Below are 13,156 nucleotides of genomic sequence, written 5' to 3'. Positions count from 1 at the left end.
GCAGCACTTACAAGCTAGTCAGATAAACGTCAAGTTTGAATCTGTAGATGTATGATTTGAAATCAGAAGAAAAAAACATTCTATAACAAAAAAATAGTAGTTTTGATCAAAACTTAATTACTCTCAAGCCTTCTTTACGCTATATAAGTGGCTGACTTTTTTTACGCTTAGCAGTTGGCAGTTATGGATGTTAAAATGCGAGAATTGAGAATTTTGACTTTTGTTTCCATTATATCTTACAGTAAAGTTGTTCCAAATAAACTTACAGTTGAAAAACAAAACTGTGTCCGAACAGATAGTTTGACCTAAGAGGTCAGCCCATATGGCTAATTATTGCTATCCCATTACAATTTGTATGGCTTCCAGCAATAAATATTCAAAAGGTACGAAAAGAACTTTCCACATTTTACACTTAAAGTTCATTTATAGTAAATTACATCATGGAGAGAAAAAAAAAATCACAATTACTACACTCATAGAAATAAAAATCAAGATAGGCTATTTTCAACTATGTCAAGCATCACTGGAAAACCCTGATATACTTTTAGGTAACTTTACTTTTTAAAAATGTATTGTTTGATACTGCAGGACAATTTCCGGCCAAAGACAAGTTTTAATTTGAAATAACGGTGTCCAGGCCACAGTCGCTAACACACGAGCGTGTTTTACTGCCTGCCTGGTCAGAATGTTTGTTAATCTCGTGGATTATCATTGCATCCTAACCACCGCACATTGCGTTCATTTCAAAGCGCAAACTCGCCCACTCTTTGCGTATCTGCAACAGTTGCGTTCCATGGGCGAGACAGTGAGAATGAAAGAGAAAGAGAGAGAGCGCACGCATGGATCAAACGTGTACAGTCCAAAGTGCTGTGGACAAAGATGCTTGCATGCTGAGGAGCTAGAAGTCATTTGAAATCGGTGCTTTAGCTTTAGTTTGGTGGAAATGTGGGGATTTGACTCCCGGGTAAGATAAGTATTAAGGGGGATAAGAGGGGGGGGGGGCGTCAAACGCGCCCAATACCACAATTCCATCTTTTTTTTTTAAATGTATTTATTTATTGATTTATTTGTGTTTATTTATTTGTGTTTATTAGATTTTTAATTGTTTGTTTGTTTATCGTTATACAATTATAATTTTTATTATTTAGGGTTATGTGATCTCAATTGGTGTGTTTCATGCATGTTTGTTCCTTTCATTCTTTGATGCTTTTTAATAAACCTCTTCCATCTTCCACACTATCAGACAAGGCAATATGTGTGTGTACACATTCCTCAGTCATTCTAATAGGTTTAATTGTGCTGCTGCGTAAAATCACTGCCAACAAAAAGTTACAGATTTTGGAAAAAGACTCACCCTCCATGCAGAAAATGACCATCCAGGCTATCCAAAGGTCCGAGTTATGAAACTTCACCATTGTTTCGAGCTGTTCAGTTCTCTGGTCCGCTCAGTTGCCTTGCAGAAAACTCGTCCTTGTAATGGCATGTGGCATGGAACTAGTAGGGTTTTACGCAGCGCGCTCAAGCCACTTTGTTTGCCCAAAACAAAGTGAAATGTTTGCACGCGTGCTCCAAAAGGAGCCCCCAATTCATGTCCGCTCCGGTTCACCGGTCGCTGTCTCCCGTGTTGGTGCGTCTCACCCTCCGATGTCCGTAAGCGGATCAGTCCAAGTCTTCTGTGTAAATAACCCGTCGGTTATTTGCGGTTGGTGCAAAGCCCGATCTGAATCTCTCCACAAGTGTCTGAATGCAACTTAGAAATTCATCCCAAACTGTCCGTTTCCCCGCCGCGTTGGTGAGTGTCTCCAGCGCGTCCTGTGGCGCTCCATGATTCCTCGCTTGATCTGCAGCAGCTGATTGGACCGGGTGTAAATTTTACCTGAAAGGATTTGAGCTTCCGGTTTGAGTCATTCAAACTAAAACTAGCCTTCGTTAATAGTTGGAGAATATGACATATTCATGAGCATGCATTGCCCGTTTGAAAAGTAAAGCATTCCAATATGCGTCATCTGTTAACTCTGTGATGACATTATATCAAAAGCACCAATTAAACCTTTTACTCTTGTACTTTGTTTGGGAACACGTTCAACTTCCTGTCATTGTTCAAATGTTTCCGTGCACTTGACGAGCCTCAGTGACAGACAATTGGAAATCGGCTGGAGTCCGGCTGTTGCCTAGAGACCGTTGACGCCGGAAAGGAAGTGAAACGTACTTGCGCCCTCTTGTGGTGCGTTCATAGATCGACTCATTTGGAAAATTACAGTAATTGCAATGAATCTTTTCCTTTGTAACCGTTCTGTCACACCAATTTTATGTGGCCCACGAAAGGCTGGAAATAATGTGCACCAATAGCAAATATCTACTTTCTTATGAATTGCATTTGAAGCAAATAGAAAACAAAGCACACATACACACTTAGTATCATTTGTTGCAAAAATATTTAAGATTTTCACCTTGAAACTTCAAGTCCTTCAAAAATGTATTTGTTTCACTGATCATTGTGTTGATATTTTTATTTGGATGGTCTTCTGGTGAAAAGCAGGGTGCAATCAAAGATGCTGCATTCAATGTTTGATCCACTGATCAAACACCTCAGCAAGTTAATTTGTCAGATGTTTTGTACATTACAGGATGTGTTTTGTGTCTTGGTCAACACACAACAAACACACCTTTTTAAATCAATATAATAAGTGCCGGCAGCACAACACAGACTCTTGGGTGTTCTGGGTTTTCAATCTTGTATCCAGGAAATTGCATAGGAGAAGTCTGGACAAGATTTTTGTCTGCGATGGAGATAGAAAATGTGTTTTTAAAAGACAAGGCGGACCAAACTACGTGACATCTCTAGGCACAATAGCTTTGCGTCAATAGCTGCAAACTCAGGCTGTTGTGGGACACAAATGCAGTGAAACAAACCATAATTTGAATTGTGATTACTGAGGCGCTACATGAGAGTCTGGTAGCTAAACTGAGCCAGAAGGACACAGATGCATCCTGCTTGTGAACACTTTTTCATAGCATATGTTGCTCGATCGTCATCATGAGCATATTTGAAGTCTCACATCCCTTGTATACTTTTGCAAATCTGGCAATATGTTTGGAAAAGGTTTTGCATTTGAATATCTTTTCTGGCTTTCCTGTGTGGAGTTTGAACGTTCTTCCCATGTCGTTTTTCTTCCTCCCACATTCCACACAATGTTCCACTATCTGTGAGCTGCAGTGTTTTAAGAACAGGCCCGCGCAGGCTCCTCATGAGGTTCTTAAGGGCAACATGGTACCCACAGGCAACATGTGGGTGACCCATGTGAGTGTCGAATGGTGCTTTGACTACATGCGCTCTCTGAGATTGGCTGCCGATCGCTTTAGGGTGTATCATGTCTTTTTTCCTTTTTGGTTGGGATCGGCTCCACTTAATAATGGTGTGCAGCAGAGGAACAGCCATAAAAATGTTTTATAGTCGATATTTCATATTAATCACAAGTACGGAGAATTTCTCTTATTTCCTTTCTCCATGTATAAGATTTTAAAGCCCTGTTAATCTTTTATACTAAATGTCAATTCCATTATATGTCAGATGAATAAATAATTTTAGATGTGTAACCTTTATGTAATTTATCATTTTTACTTTGAGCTTTTTGCATAATTTCCCAAGTCTACAGTTTTATTTAAGAAGGGTAAAAAATATATAAAACGACAAAAAAATGGACAAATATTTTTTTTTCAATAATTATTTAATTTGATACCTGCAAGTATCTGATTGGCTACAAAATACCACAATTTCAGACTTTTGATTGACACCCCACCCCACCACCAAGAAAAGGAAACAATGCCACCTTGCGGTAAAATACACAGTGCTTTCAGCTATAATGACTTGTCAGACCATTGACTGACTACCCTGAGCTCCAAGCAGACCAGCACCTTGCTGGCAATGGAATAATGTTGAATTGCATTTACACATACACACACTGCCAGCAAGCCAGATCTGCCCCTTAGGAAGCATCAGCCCTGAAATGACAAAAAGCACGATATTTACTGGAGGAACATAAGATAATTTATTAAAGTAAGTGCCGCAGCTCATTAATTTTATAAATAAATAGTTCTGGCAGCAGTACTGGCCCCTAATAAGCACTCAAAGTAGCGAAGGCAACATTCGACCATGTGACCTGTTTGTTTTGCCCTCACGGGAAACTGCACTGATTGTGAGAAAGGCTGCAGAATATTAACGAAAATAGTCACAGATCACAGATAGCAAGACGAGGGTGGGGTGTGTTGTGGCACAGCAGGTGAGACCTGTTATGGCTGCATAGCAGTAAGACAAAACAAGGTGTGACAGCTACGTGACAAGCAATATTTGGTTTGGTTGAAAGATTGTCAAATAAACGTAAAAACTCACCTCGTCGCTGCTGCTACTACTGCTGCTTGAGGAAGAGGAGGAGGACGTGTTGGACCCGTGCTCTTTCTTATGATCCTTTTTCTTTCCATCCTTTGATTCCGTTTTCTTTCCATCCTTATGGTGACCACTCTTTCCATCTTTACTTTTGCTCTTTCCATCCGATGACTTATTCTTGTCACCGGATTTGGCCTTGCTGTCACCCTAGAATTATTACGTGGTAGATTTCAGACGTTTTCACCTCAATCTGTCAAGCATTTGTCAATTAAAATGTCATTTAAGTCACAAATTAATCCTAATATACCTGTTGAGACAGACCTTGTTGTAAAAGTCAGTCAGAAAACAAATACAATCAAGTAAATAATAATAATAATAATAATAATAATAATAATAATAAAGTACCTTATCACCCTTCTTACTCCAAGGCCAGCTAAACTCGTCCTTGTTAGCGTCTTGTTTGGTTATTTGCTCCTCACCACCGCCCATCGCTGGAAATGAAAACAAACGTAGTCAGCACATTTCATTTAACTTCACTCAAAGTTTAGGTTGAGCGTGCAACTGGTAGGTGCATTGTCATATTAGGTGACAATAAGATTCAAAAGCTTCTTGAAGTGAAATCTTACCATCATTAAGATTGAAACTCATCGTGACTCCGTGCAAATCCAAGTGTCAACTATGACAGCAGACCGGAAGACCTGAGCGTCAATAAACTAGCCGCACCTGAAACCACGTGACTCAACCAAGCCGCACCTCCGGCAGTGGAACGAGGAGCTTCCTGGAGCGCAAACGCATTTTTACCACTCACTAGTTAATCATTTGAACAAAATTATCGTGTGCAACACTGCAGCATGAAGCTCACCTATTGAATTGTTTTATTAAATTGCCGGGTTCCCCAGCTGCCCCCCACCCCCGCTTCAAATATATTTATTCATTTTGTATTCATTATTTAGTAATTTATCTCATTAAATAAAGGACTGTTTTGTTTTAATTAGTAAAACATTTACAAATATACATTTTGTTTATTTAAAAAAGTATATTCATTGCTTATTTGAATTATTAAAACTAACTAAACTGCATTTTCTTTAAATGCTGGACACGATTTGGACGAAAGCATGTAAAGTCGCTGCTGGATTAATAATGATCGATACAAAATACGGGCAGCTTTTTTTTCTCCACTCTTACCTTGCATATTGTCAAATGTCATCTGATCCGGCAAATCTTTTTAGTCCAAATGTTGGGTTAATGTTGAGATCTCTCTTTGTTTGGTCTATGACTATGCAGCCTGTCCTGGCACGTGTTAGAATTGTGCCAAAACACTTTTTTTTTTTAATTACATCCATGAAGCACATATCAATCACTACCTTTTTCTTCTTTTCATCTGTTAAGAAATGTCAGATATAGAAGTTGAGCTGTTGATGAATCTGAACCCTTACACTGTTTGTACAGTACTCGACTTAATAATAATCAAAGACAAGGTACACAAAATCCAATGTTGTTGTTTTATTCCCTGAGGCAATTATCCCTTCCATAAAAATCATCTTTTCTTTCCTACGGCACAATCATTCCTCACCAAATCCACATTTCCTTTGATTCCTTTGATTGAATTGTTTTGACATCTCATCACTTGTAAGACCTGCTTCTGTATACATCAGTGGCGCTGAAGTGCGGGGTGGGACGGGTCCCTGCGTCCCTATATCGGTACGTACCCCCCATCAACGACTCCATGGGGCTTAAGGGTCTGCGAAGGGGTGGCCGATCTCCGCCAGCAGTTGTGGTCACGGGTGGATTGGAGAGTGGGGGAGCCAGAGGATTTACAAGGGGTTTGGAGGGAAGCAATGGATAAGTGATGACGGGAGCGCCACCGGGCTTAATGGTTTTGCTAAATGCCGAGTATCCACTTGCACTTGGCTCTGGTGGTATATCTGGAGAGGCGCTTTTCTCAGCACCAGGAATTTTCTGCAATGAAAAAAAGGAGAACGATATGATGGGGGGGTGGTTAGTATTTCAACTTAGCTAAAAAAGTTTCCAAAAGTTGATTTAGCATGATATGGCTCCTTCAAAGACATGTTCCCATTTCATGACTTGCCTTCTCTTTTTTCTTCTTGTCTTTTTTGGCCTTTTTGTTTTCCTTGTCACTGCCGCTGGAACTTGAGGAACTGGAACTTGAAGAACTGGAACTTGAAGAACTGGAGCTTGAATCCTGAAACGTATGCCACAGGTTGTAAAAAATAAACATAAGCTTTACACACCCACTGAATTATCCTTCCATCAATCCGTCCGTCTGTCTGTCCATCCATCCGTCCATTCATTGCAATCACAGCACATACTGTATGGAGAAAACGTCAGGTGAGTGAACCACTGATACTCAATGAACCCACCTTTTTCTTCTTCTTGTCCTTCTTCTTTTTCTTCTTCTTGTCTTTCTTCTTTTTCTTCTTATCACTACCGGAACAATCTGAGTGCTTAGATGCAAATGCAACAATTTGGTTCGCGCACTGTAGCCCTGCCCTCCCAATTTACATAAAATCTGTTTGAAATTTATTGGCAGTCTCACTTTTTTCTTGTCCTTCTTTTTCTTCTTGTCCTTTTTCTTCTTTTTCTTCTTTTTCTCATCATCACTAGAAGAATCACTAGATGAGGAAGAATCCTGCACAGAAAATCATTTATATTTAGCATCTACAGAATGGGTACTTACATTCTAAGATTACTACAGCAAAAATACAAATGAAGGCTTTTTAATTCCGTTTCATTAAATTGGAACTCTCATATTAGTTTGTACAGTTGTACCTAATTAAGTAATAGTAGTGTAATGTATTTTTTTCACCTTCTTCTTCTTCTCCTTCTTTTTCTTCTTCTTTTTATCTTTTTTCTTCTTTTTCTAAAGAAATGATTCATCATTTAAGTTCAGAAAAAAAATCACTGTAATGGTGAATAGCTCATTTACTGACCTTGTCGCTGTCACTATCAGAAGAGGAGGAGGAAGAGGAGGAGGAAGAGGAAGAGGAGGAAGAGCTGGCCTTCTAATGACAAAGTAAAAACAACAAAAATCCACATTATGATCAAAATTGCTGCAAATATACTGTATATTGAAAAAAAATCTATACAACTAAATTAATAGTATAATGCATTTACCTTCTTCTTTTTCTTCTTCTTCTTCTTTTTCTTCTTGTCATCATCACTGTCAGATGAAGAAGAGGAGGAGGAGGAGGAGGAGGAGGAGGAAGAGCTGGAGTCCTGTTCAGAGATTGGGAGAATAACATTATGATGAAAAGCTGCTGTAAATATACTGTATATGTAAACTATTCTAGACAAAAATATTAATAGAATAACGCATTTTTATTTACCTTCTTCTTCTTCTTTTTCTTCTTCTTCTTTTTCTTCTTTTTCTTCTTGTCATCATCACTGTCAGATGAAGAAGAGGAGGAGGAGGAGGAAGAGGAAGAACTGGAGTCCTGTTCAGAGATTGGGAGAATAATACAAAACACTGATTACTGACTACACAAACAGATTACTGGATTACACAACCAACAAAGGAAAAATAACAAACCTTCTTCTTCTTCTTCTTCTTTTTCTTCTTCATTTTCTTCTTCTTTTTCTTTTCATCATCACTATCAGATGAGGAAGAGGAGGAAGAAGAACTGGAGTCCTGTTAAGACAATATTTAGGAACATACACAAGTCATTACATAATAATAATAATGATAATAATAATAATAATAATAATAATAATAATAATAATAATGCATCCAATTTATCTAGGTCATGGAGGATGTCAGAAAATTGGGACCCCAGAATTAAATACTGTATTGGATAATACAAGAGGTACAAATGCAAACCTTCTTCTTTTTCTTCTTCTTTTTCTTTTTCTTCTTTTTCTTCTTGTCATCATCACTGTCAGAAGATGATGACGATGAAGAAGATGAAGAAGAAGAACTGGAGTCCTGTTAATACAGTTTAAGTATAATAAGTACGTATAATAAACCAACTCACAATAAATAAAATCAAGTCAATACAAGAGGGATACCACACCTTCTTTTTCTTCTTCTTCTTTTTCTTCTTCTTTTTCTTCTTTTTGTCATCATCACTTTCTGAGGAAGAGCTATCAGAAGATGAAGAAGAGGAGGAGCTGGAAGAATCCTAAACATGAAATTATACACAAATTATTTATTGACTAATTAGTAACAATCAGTTTACTCTTTTGACCAAACTTTTTTTTATACTGTACCTTCTTTTTCTTCTTCTTCTTCTTCTTCTTCTTTTTCTTCTTCTTCTTGTCTTTTTCATCATCATCACTGTCTGAAGATGAACCAGAATCCTATTGAAAAAAAAAATCAGCATGAGGCTCATTTGATTATTTTGCTCTTTTCATCAACACTACAATCACCTTTTGCTTCTTCTTCTTCAACTTCTTTTTTTTCTTTGGCTCCTTCCCATCCTCTCCCTCTCCCTCATCATCACTTAGGTGGCCTTCCTCGGTACCACCCGGGAACACCGCTGCTTAAAGAGTTCGAATGACACCTCTGACCCATACAAAAACTTGATGTGTTGAACATCACACTTACCACCCGGTATGTAAGTTATAGACGGATCTTCTGCTGCTTTATACTATTGGAAAAAAATGAAAAATTATCAGATTTTTAAGCGAGGGATATATTGTACATAATGTTCATGTGAGTTTGTCACCTTATCATCATAAATGTTATCTTTCGATGCATCTTCAACTCCTGTGGAGAACATCAATATGAACATCAACAAATATGTTTGGTTGTATTGATTGTTAGTATTAAAAAAAAAAAAGTGTCACACTCACCTGCTGATAAAAGTGATTCTTGCGCTTCATCCTGTGAATACAAGTCAAGATCTTTTTCACTCCTGTCTTGGGCTTTGCATCATTACATTTTTATTGGGGTCTTTTTATACTTCACTGTTTTGTAAAACGTTCTTGTAATTGCAATATGGACGTAATTATGACTCCATATTAAATAAAAATAATGTGAAGTTAATGAGTTCTATTACTGGAACACTCCGGAAAAGGTAATAAAGCCCCTCAGAAATCTATGTAGCCCCTCCAGCATTTTATGTAATATATTTTATGTAATATAGTTACAAATTATATTATCAGTATGAGTAATTTCATAAACATGGTTAACATACCTTTTCCTTTTTTTGCTTTTTCTTCTTTTTCTTTTTCTTGTCATCACTGTCAGAGGAGGAAGAGGAGGAAGAAGAGGAGGAAGAAGAAGAGGAAGAAGAAGAAGAGGAGGAGGAAGAAGAGGAGGAACTGGAATCCTATGAAAGAAGCGAAAGTTTAACAATTAGCGTCAAGCCTAAATTTTCATTTATTTCCATGATTTAAAAATGAGATGAATAAAACTCTGTTACACATACTGTAATCACAATACCTTCTTTTTCTTCTTCTTCTTCTTCTTTTTCTTTTTCTTTTCATCATCACTATCAGAGGAAGAACTGTCAGATGATGAGGATGAGGAATCCTGTGAAGTAAAAGAAGGAAATATGAATTGATGACAACACTATTTTTTTAATGGATGTTTTTTTTCCCCAAAAAATAACAGCATTGTTTGGCATAGCTGTACCTTTTTGTCTTTCTTCTTTTTCTTTTTCTTCTTCTTGTCCTTTTTCTTTTTCTTCTTCTTGTCCTTCTTTTTCTTCTTCTTTTCATCGCTGTCTGAGCTGTCAGATGAAGAGGAATCCTGTGAAGCGAGGGTGGAAAAGCCATTTCAATGAAACAGTTGTCTTAATATGAGTTATTTACTTTTTTATTTCTACTACATACAGCAGTGCTATATGATGCAAGCGTATACAGAAGCTTTACATGAGACAAACGTAAAAATCTGCCATCGACAGCATTGCGCCAGTCATTAAGCATGGCATGCGTGGATTTACCTTGTTCTTTTTCATCTTATCCTTCTCTTTCTTGTCATTGCCCTCATCAGAAACCTGAAACAACCCAGAAGAAACTGATGTGATGAGATATATTCATAATTACCTAGAAAGGTAGATCTGGAGGCGTACTCCATGATTCCATGGCAAAATGGGAATATTTCAAATGAAATGTCATTCATCTCTCACCCGCTTTAACTCCGGGTCCCCAGGAAGTTGCATTTGTCCATCTAAATAAACACACAACAATATGGATCGATCAGTTCAGCCGAACCACCAACAATGTTTTCCTCCATATATGAATCTCCCAGGTCAAATAATTTGACCTACCAGTCGGAGCTATGATCAACCTGTCCCACATGTACTCAGGCACCACTTTTTTCTTCATCTCCTCCTTTTTCTTCTTCTTCTTCTTCTTCTTTTTCTTGTCATCCTTCAAGATAATAATGTGTTACAATTATATATCTAGCTAGAGCAAGTGTTCTACACAGAGAAACTACAATTGTGTGATTTCATATTGTAATTATGACATTGTATTACAATAATACTATTTTTTTTAAAAGTAGAGTATTGAAAGCAGGTGTTGAAATGCTGAATTATTATGTTGACTATGCTGACTGCCCCATTTAAGATTAACAACTGGTTAAACAAGTCATTCTTCACCCATCATGATAATATCACAGTCAGATGTTACTTACTGGAAAAATGAAGGTTAGATAACCGACATTTTTTGTATAAAATTAGAAATACCAAAAATGTAGTCGCTCCAACTACATAAAATTGCTTTTGTCCATTCTGGAGTGGTAAAAAAATAAATAAAAAGAATGGAAATCAATTCATTGTTACAACATGTCTGTGTTGTACATTCCAAATGGGTGTGCCTTCAATCATATACTACCTTAGCGCCGCCACCTACTTTCTCTAAGTCCAAAGCTTGAGGCAGTACTACCTAATGGAATGCAATTTTTTTTTTTTAAGTCTTGCAGCTTGCACCCAAATGCCGGAGGCGGCGATCTTTGGTTTTATCTTGTTTCCCTAGCGCAAACTGCCTTAAGTTAAGAGATCCTCTATTTTTAAAAAAATAATAAAGTTGTCAAAAAGTTTTCAACTTTAATCAGGTTGCTGCTGAAATACTCTTCCAGCAAACTTTACTTACTACCAAGTTTTTTTACACTCACCAAAAGCACAAGTGTGGATCATGAGCTGAAGTCAAATTTGGAAATTTTATAGGTCACATCAACAAAGCACACATGTTCACTCAGTTTGAATTAAATGTGCATAAAATGAAAGCTGGAGGATTTTGAAATGATTTTTGCAAAGACATTCTTGCTGACTTGGCTAGAGGGGAAATCATGTGACGACAACGTCTAGTGCCAGACATGCTGAAGCAATATTTGGACACGCACTTGATCGAACTTACCTCACTATCACTGTCTGAAGAGCTGCTGGAAGATGAGGAAGAGGAGGAAGATGAAGAACTGGAATCCTGTAGGAAGAGAGTGGTATCTTTTTTCTGAACAGGTTTATTTATTTGGGCCTTAATTTATGTAAATGAGATTGTTGTCTTTGCTATGTAGCGTAAACAGGGAAGGGCTCTTTAAACACACGACCGGGCACATGTCCACCCATTGTAGCTATGGAGGCAGCCTATTGTACCTATCACAAAGTGCACTTGGTCTACTTTCAACAAAACACATTAATCACAAGCCTGACCAGTTTAGTGCAGTGCAGCCAGGCGTGTATTTACTTCTTCCCAGGCACGGCACACCCTGAAGATGCCATAAAAGGCCTCATTTGCTGCCTTGTAAAATATATTCTCATTCTAAAAGCCATGATTACACTTTGATTGGATATATTGTAATATCTTCATCAACTGTTTAAGGTAATTTATTTCAAATTTACATCACATCATTTCCATTGTATTACAATAATTTATTTTATTTTTGTTTGATTTGATTTTTTTAGGTTTTTGAGATGCATCTATTCATTGAGGTTGATCTCAAAACTGCACCCCACTGTCACTGAAAAATTGACATATAATCCTACTAAGATTTCCCATAAACACTTAATATTGATAAAAGTAATAAAGAAATACCTTCTTTTTCTTCTTCCTCTTCTTTAGTTTCTTCTTCTTCTTTTCCTTCTTGCCTTCATCCTCACTGTCTGAGGATGATGAAGAACTATCATATGAGTATGGTACCTGGCGACAAAAAAAATCACATACTTCTTACTATTCTTCAATTTGGAAAAGAGTGACTGAATTGTTACTTACCTGGCAATCTGTAGTTTCTATTGGTTGACTCCTGTCATCGACACACATTTGTATTTCTACCGGCTCTATTTCCTCTGTGAGAGACCCCAAACGACCGGGTGGGAAGGCTGCTGGTTCCTCTACACTTGCAGCTCCACCAGGAGCTATGGTACAAAAAATAGGTCATACGTTTATTACATCAAACGAATTTGCATGCATTCTGAAATGAAGATTTTTAATTGTTCACATGTAGAATTAACAAACACTGCTTCCATTTAATGGCTAATGCAATAAACCTCAACAATGACTTCATTAAATGATGAGAATAATCAGCAGCGCCCCACCCCTCGCAAGAAGAATTGCCCAATGTCCTGTGAAATTCTGTAATAAAACAAACTGAAATAGGCACAGACTCATTTGAAAAACAGAGGTTTGATGTCTCTTGATCGTGTAGTATGTATGAGCTAAAAATACTTGTAGATAAAATAATGTCATTGGAATCAGCTAACCTTCAGTGAGAGGGAACTCCATTTACGTCCACCTTTCTCCTCTGCCGAGGAAACCTCCCAAACACACCCTTCCAGGTTTATTTGTGAGGAGACAGCATGAAAGATAGGG

General features: G+C 37.6%; 3 protein-coding genes across 9 annotated transcripts in view; all 3 read right to left on the bottom strand.

Moving 5' to 3' along the window:
- Positions 1-1,854, bottom strand: part of igsf11 (immunoglobulin superfamily member 11) — a 52,114-nt gene extending 50,260 nt beyond the window's left edge. Inside the window, exon 1 of the mRNA XM_088381762.1 lies at positions 1,355-1,854. Coding sequence (XP_088237888.1) covers positions 1,355-1,415 — 61 coding nt within the window. The 5' untranslated portion in view covers positions 1,416-1,854. The remainder of the gene's footprint in view (positions 1-1,354) is intronic.
- Positions 1,855-3,699: 1,845 nt separating this feature from the next.
- Positions 3,700-5,161, bottom strand: LOC148395320 (uncharacterized). The gene is made up of 4 exons (XM_088381909.1): positions 5,011-5,161; positions 4,790-4,875; positions 4,391-4,591; positions 3,700-4,002 (listed from the first exon to the last, which is right to left on the bottom strand). Exons 1-4 carry the CDS (start codon positions 5,030-5,032, stop codon positions 3,997-3,999), a joined length of 315 nt encoding a protein of 104 aa, XP_088238035.1. The 5' UTR covers positions 5,033-5,161; the 3' UTR covers positions 3,700-3,996.
- Positions 5,162-5,872: 711 nt separating this feature from the next.
- LOC148395319 (uncharacterized) lies at positions 5,873-13,156 on the bottom strand. Of its 7 annotated transcripts, none has more exons than XM_088381893.1 (26): positions 13,048-13,156; positions 12,560-12,702; positions 12,383-12,487; positions 11,708-11,773; positions 10,618-10,720; positions 10,477-10,517; positions 10,291-10,344; positions 9,981-10,097; positions 9,789-9,878; positions 9,541-9,675; positions 9,197-9,227; positions 9,070-9,110; positions 8,949-8,991; positions 8,771-8,880; positions 8,612-8,701; positions 8,416-8,523; positions 8,223-8,327; positions 7,935-8,033; positions 7,732-7,839; positions 7,520-7,621; positions 7,336-7,407; positions 7,212-7,265; positions 6,942-7,034; positions 6,766-6,849; positions 6,474-6,587; positions 5,873-6,343 (listed from the first exon to the last, which is right to left on the bottom strand). In XM_088381893.1, the coding sequence occupies exons 1-26, from the start codon at positions 13,067-13,069 to the stop codon at positions 6,008-6,010; spliced, it is 2,466 nt and encodes an 821-aa protein (XP_088238019.1). In that variant the 5' UTR covers positions 13,070-13,156; the 3' UTR covers positions 5,873-6,007. The 7 variants fall into 7 exon arrangements, with proteins under 7 accessions (XP_088238019.1, XP_088238021.1, XP_088238020.1 ...); XM_088381895.1 differs by having other exon boundaries at positions 7,336-7,404; XM_088381894.1 differs by having other exon boundaries at positions 7,732-7,841; positions 7,940-8,033.

Source organism: Syngnathus floridae, chromosome 7 (genome assembly GCF_059516105.1).
Source record: "Syngnathus floridae isolate MCC-2025c chromosome 7, RoL_Sflo_1.0, whole genome shotgun sequence".
In the NCBI taxonomy this organism is placed as follows: Eukaryota; Metazoa; Chordata; class Actinopteri; order Syngnathiformes; family Syngnathidae; genus Syngnathus; species Syngnathus floridae.
This window is presented reverse-complemented; position numbering and strand designations above follow the sequence as displayed.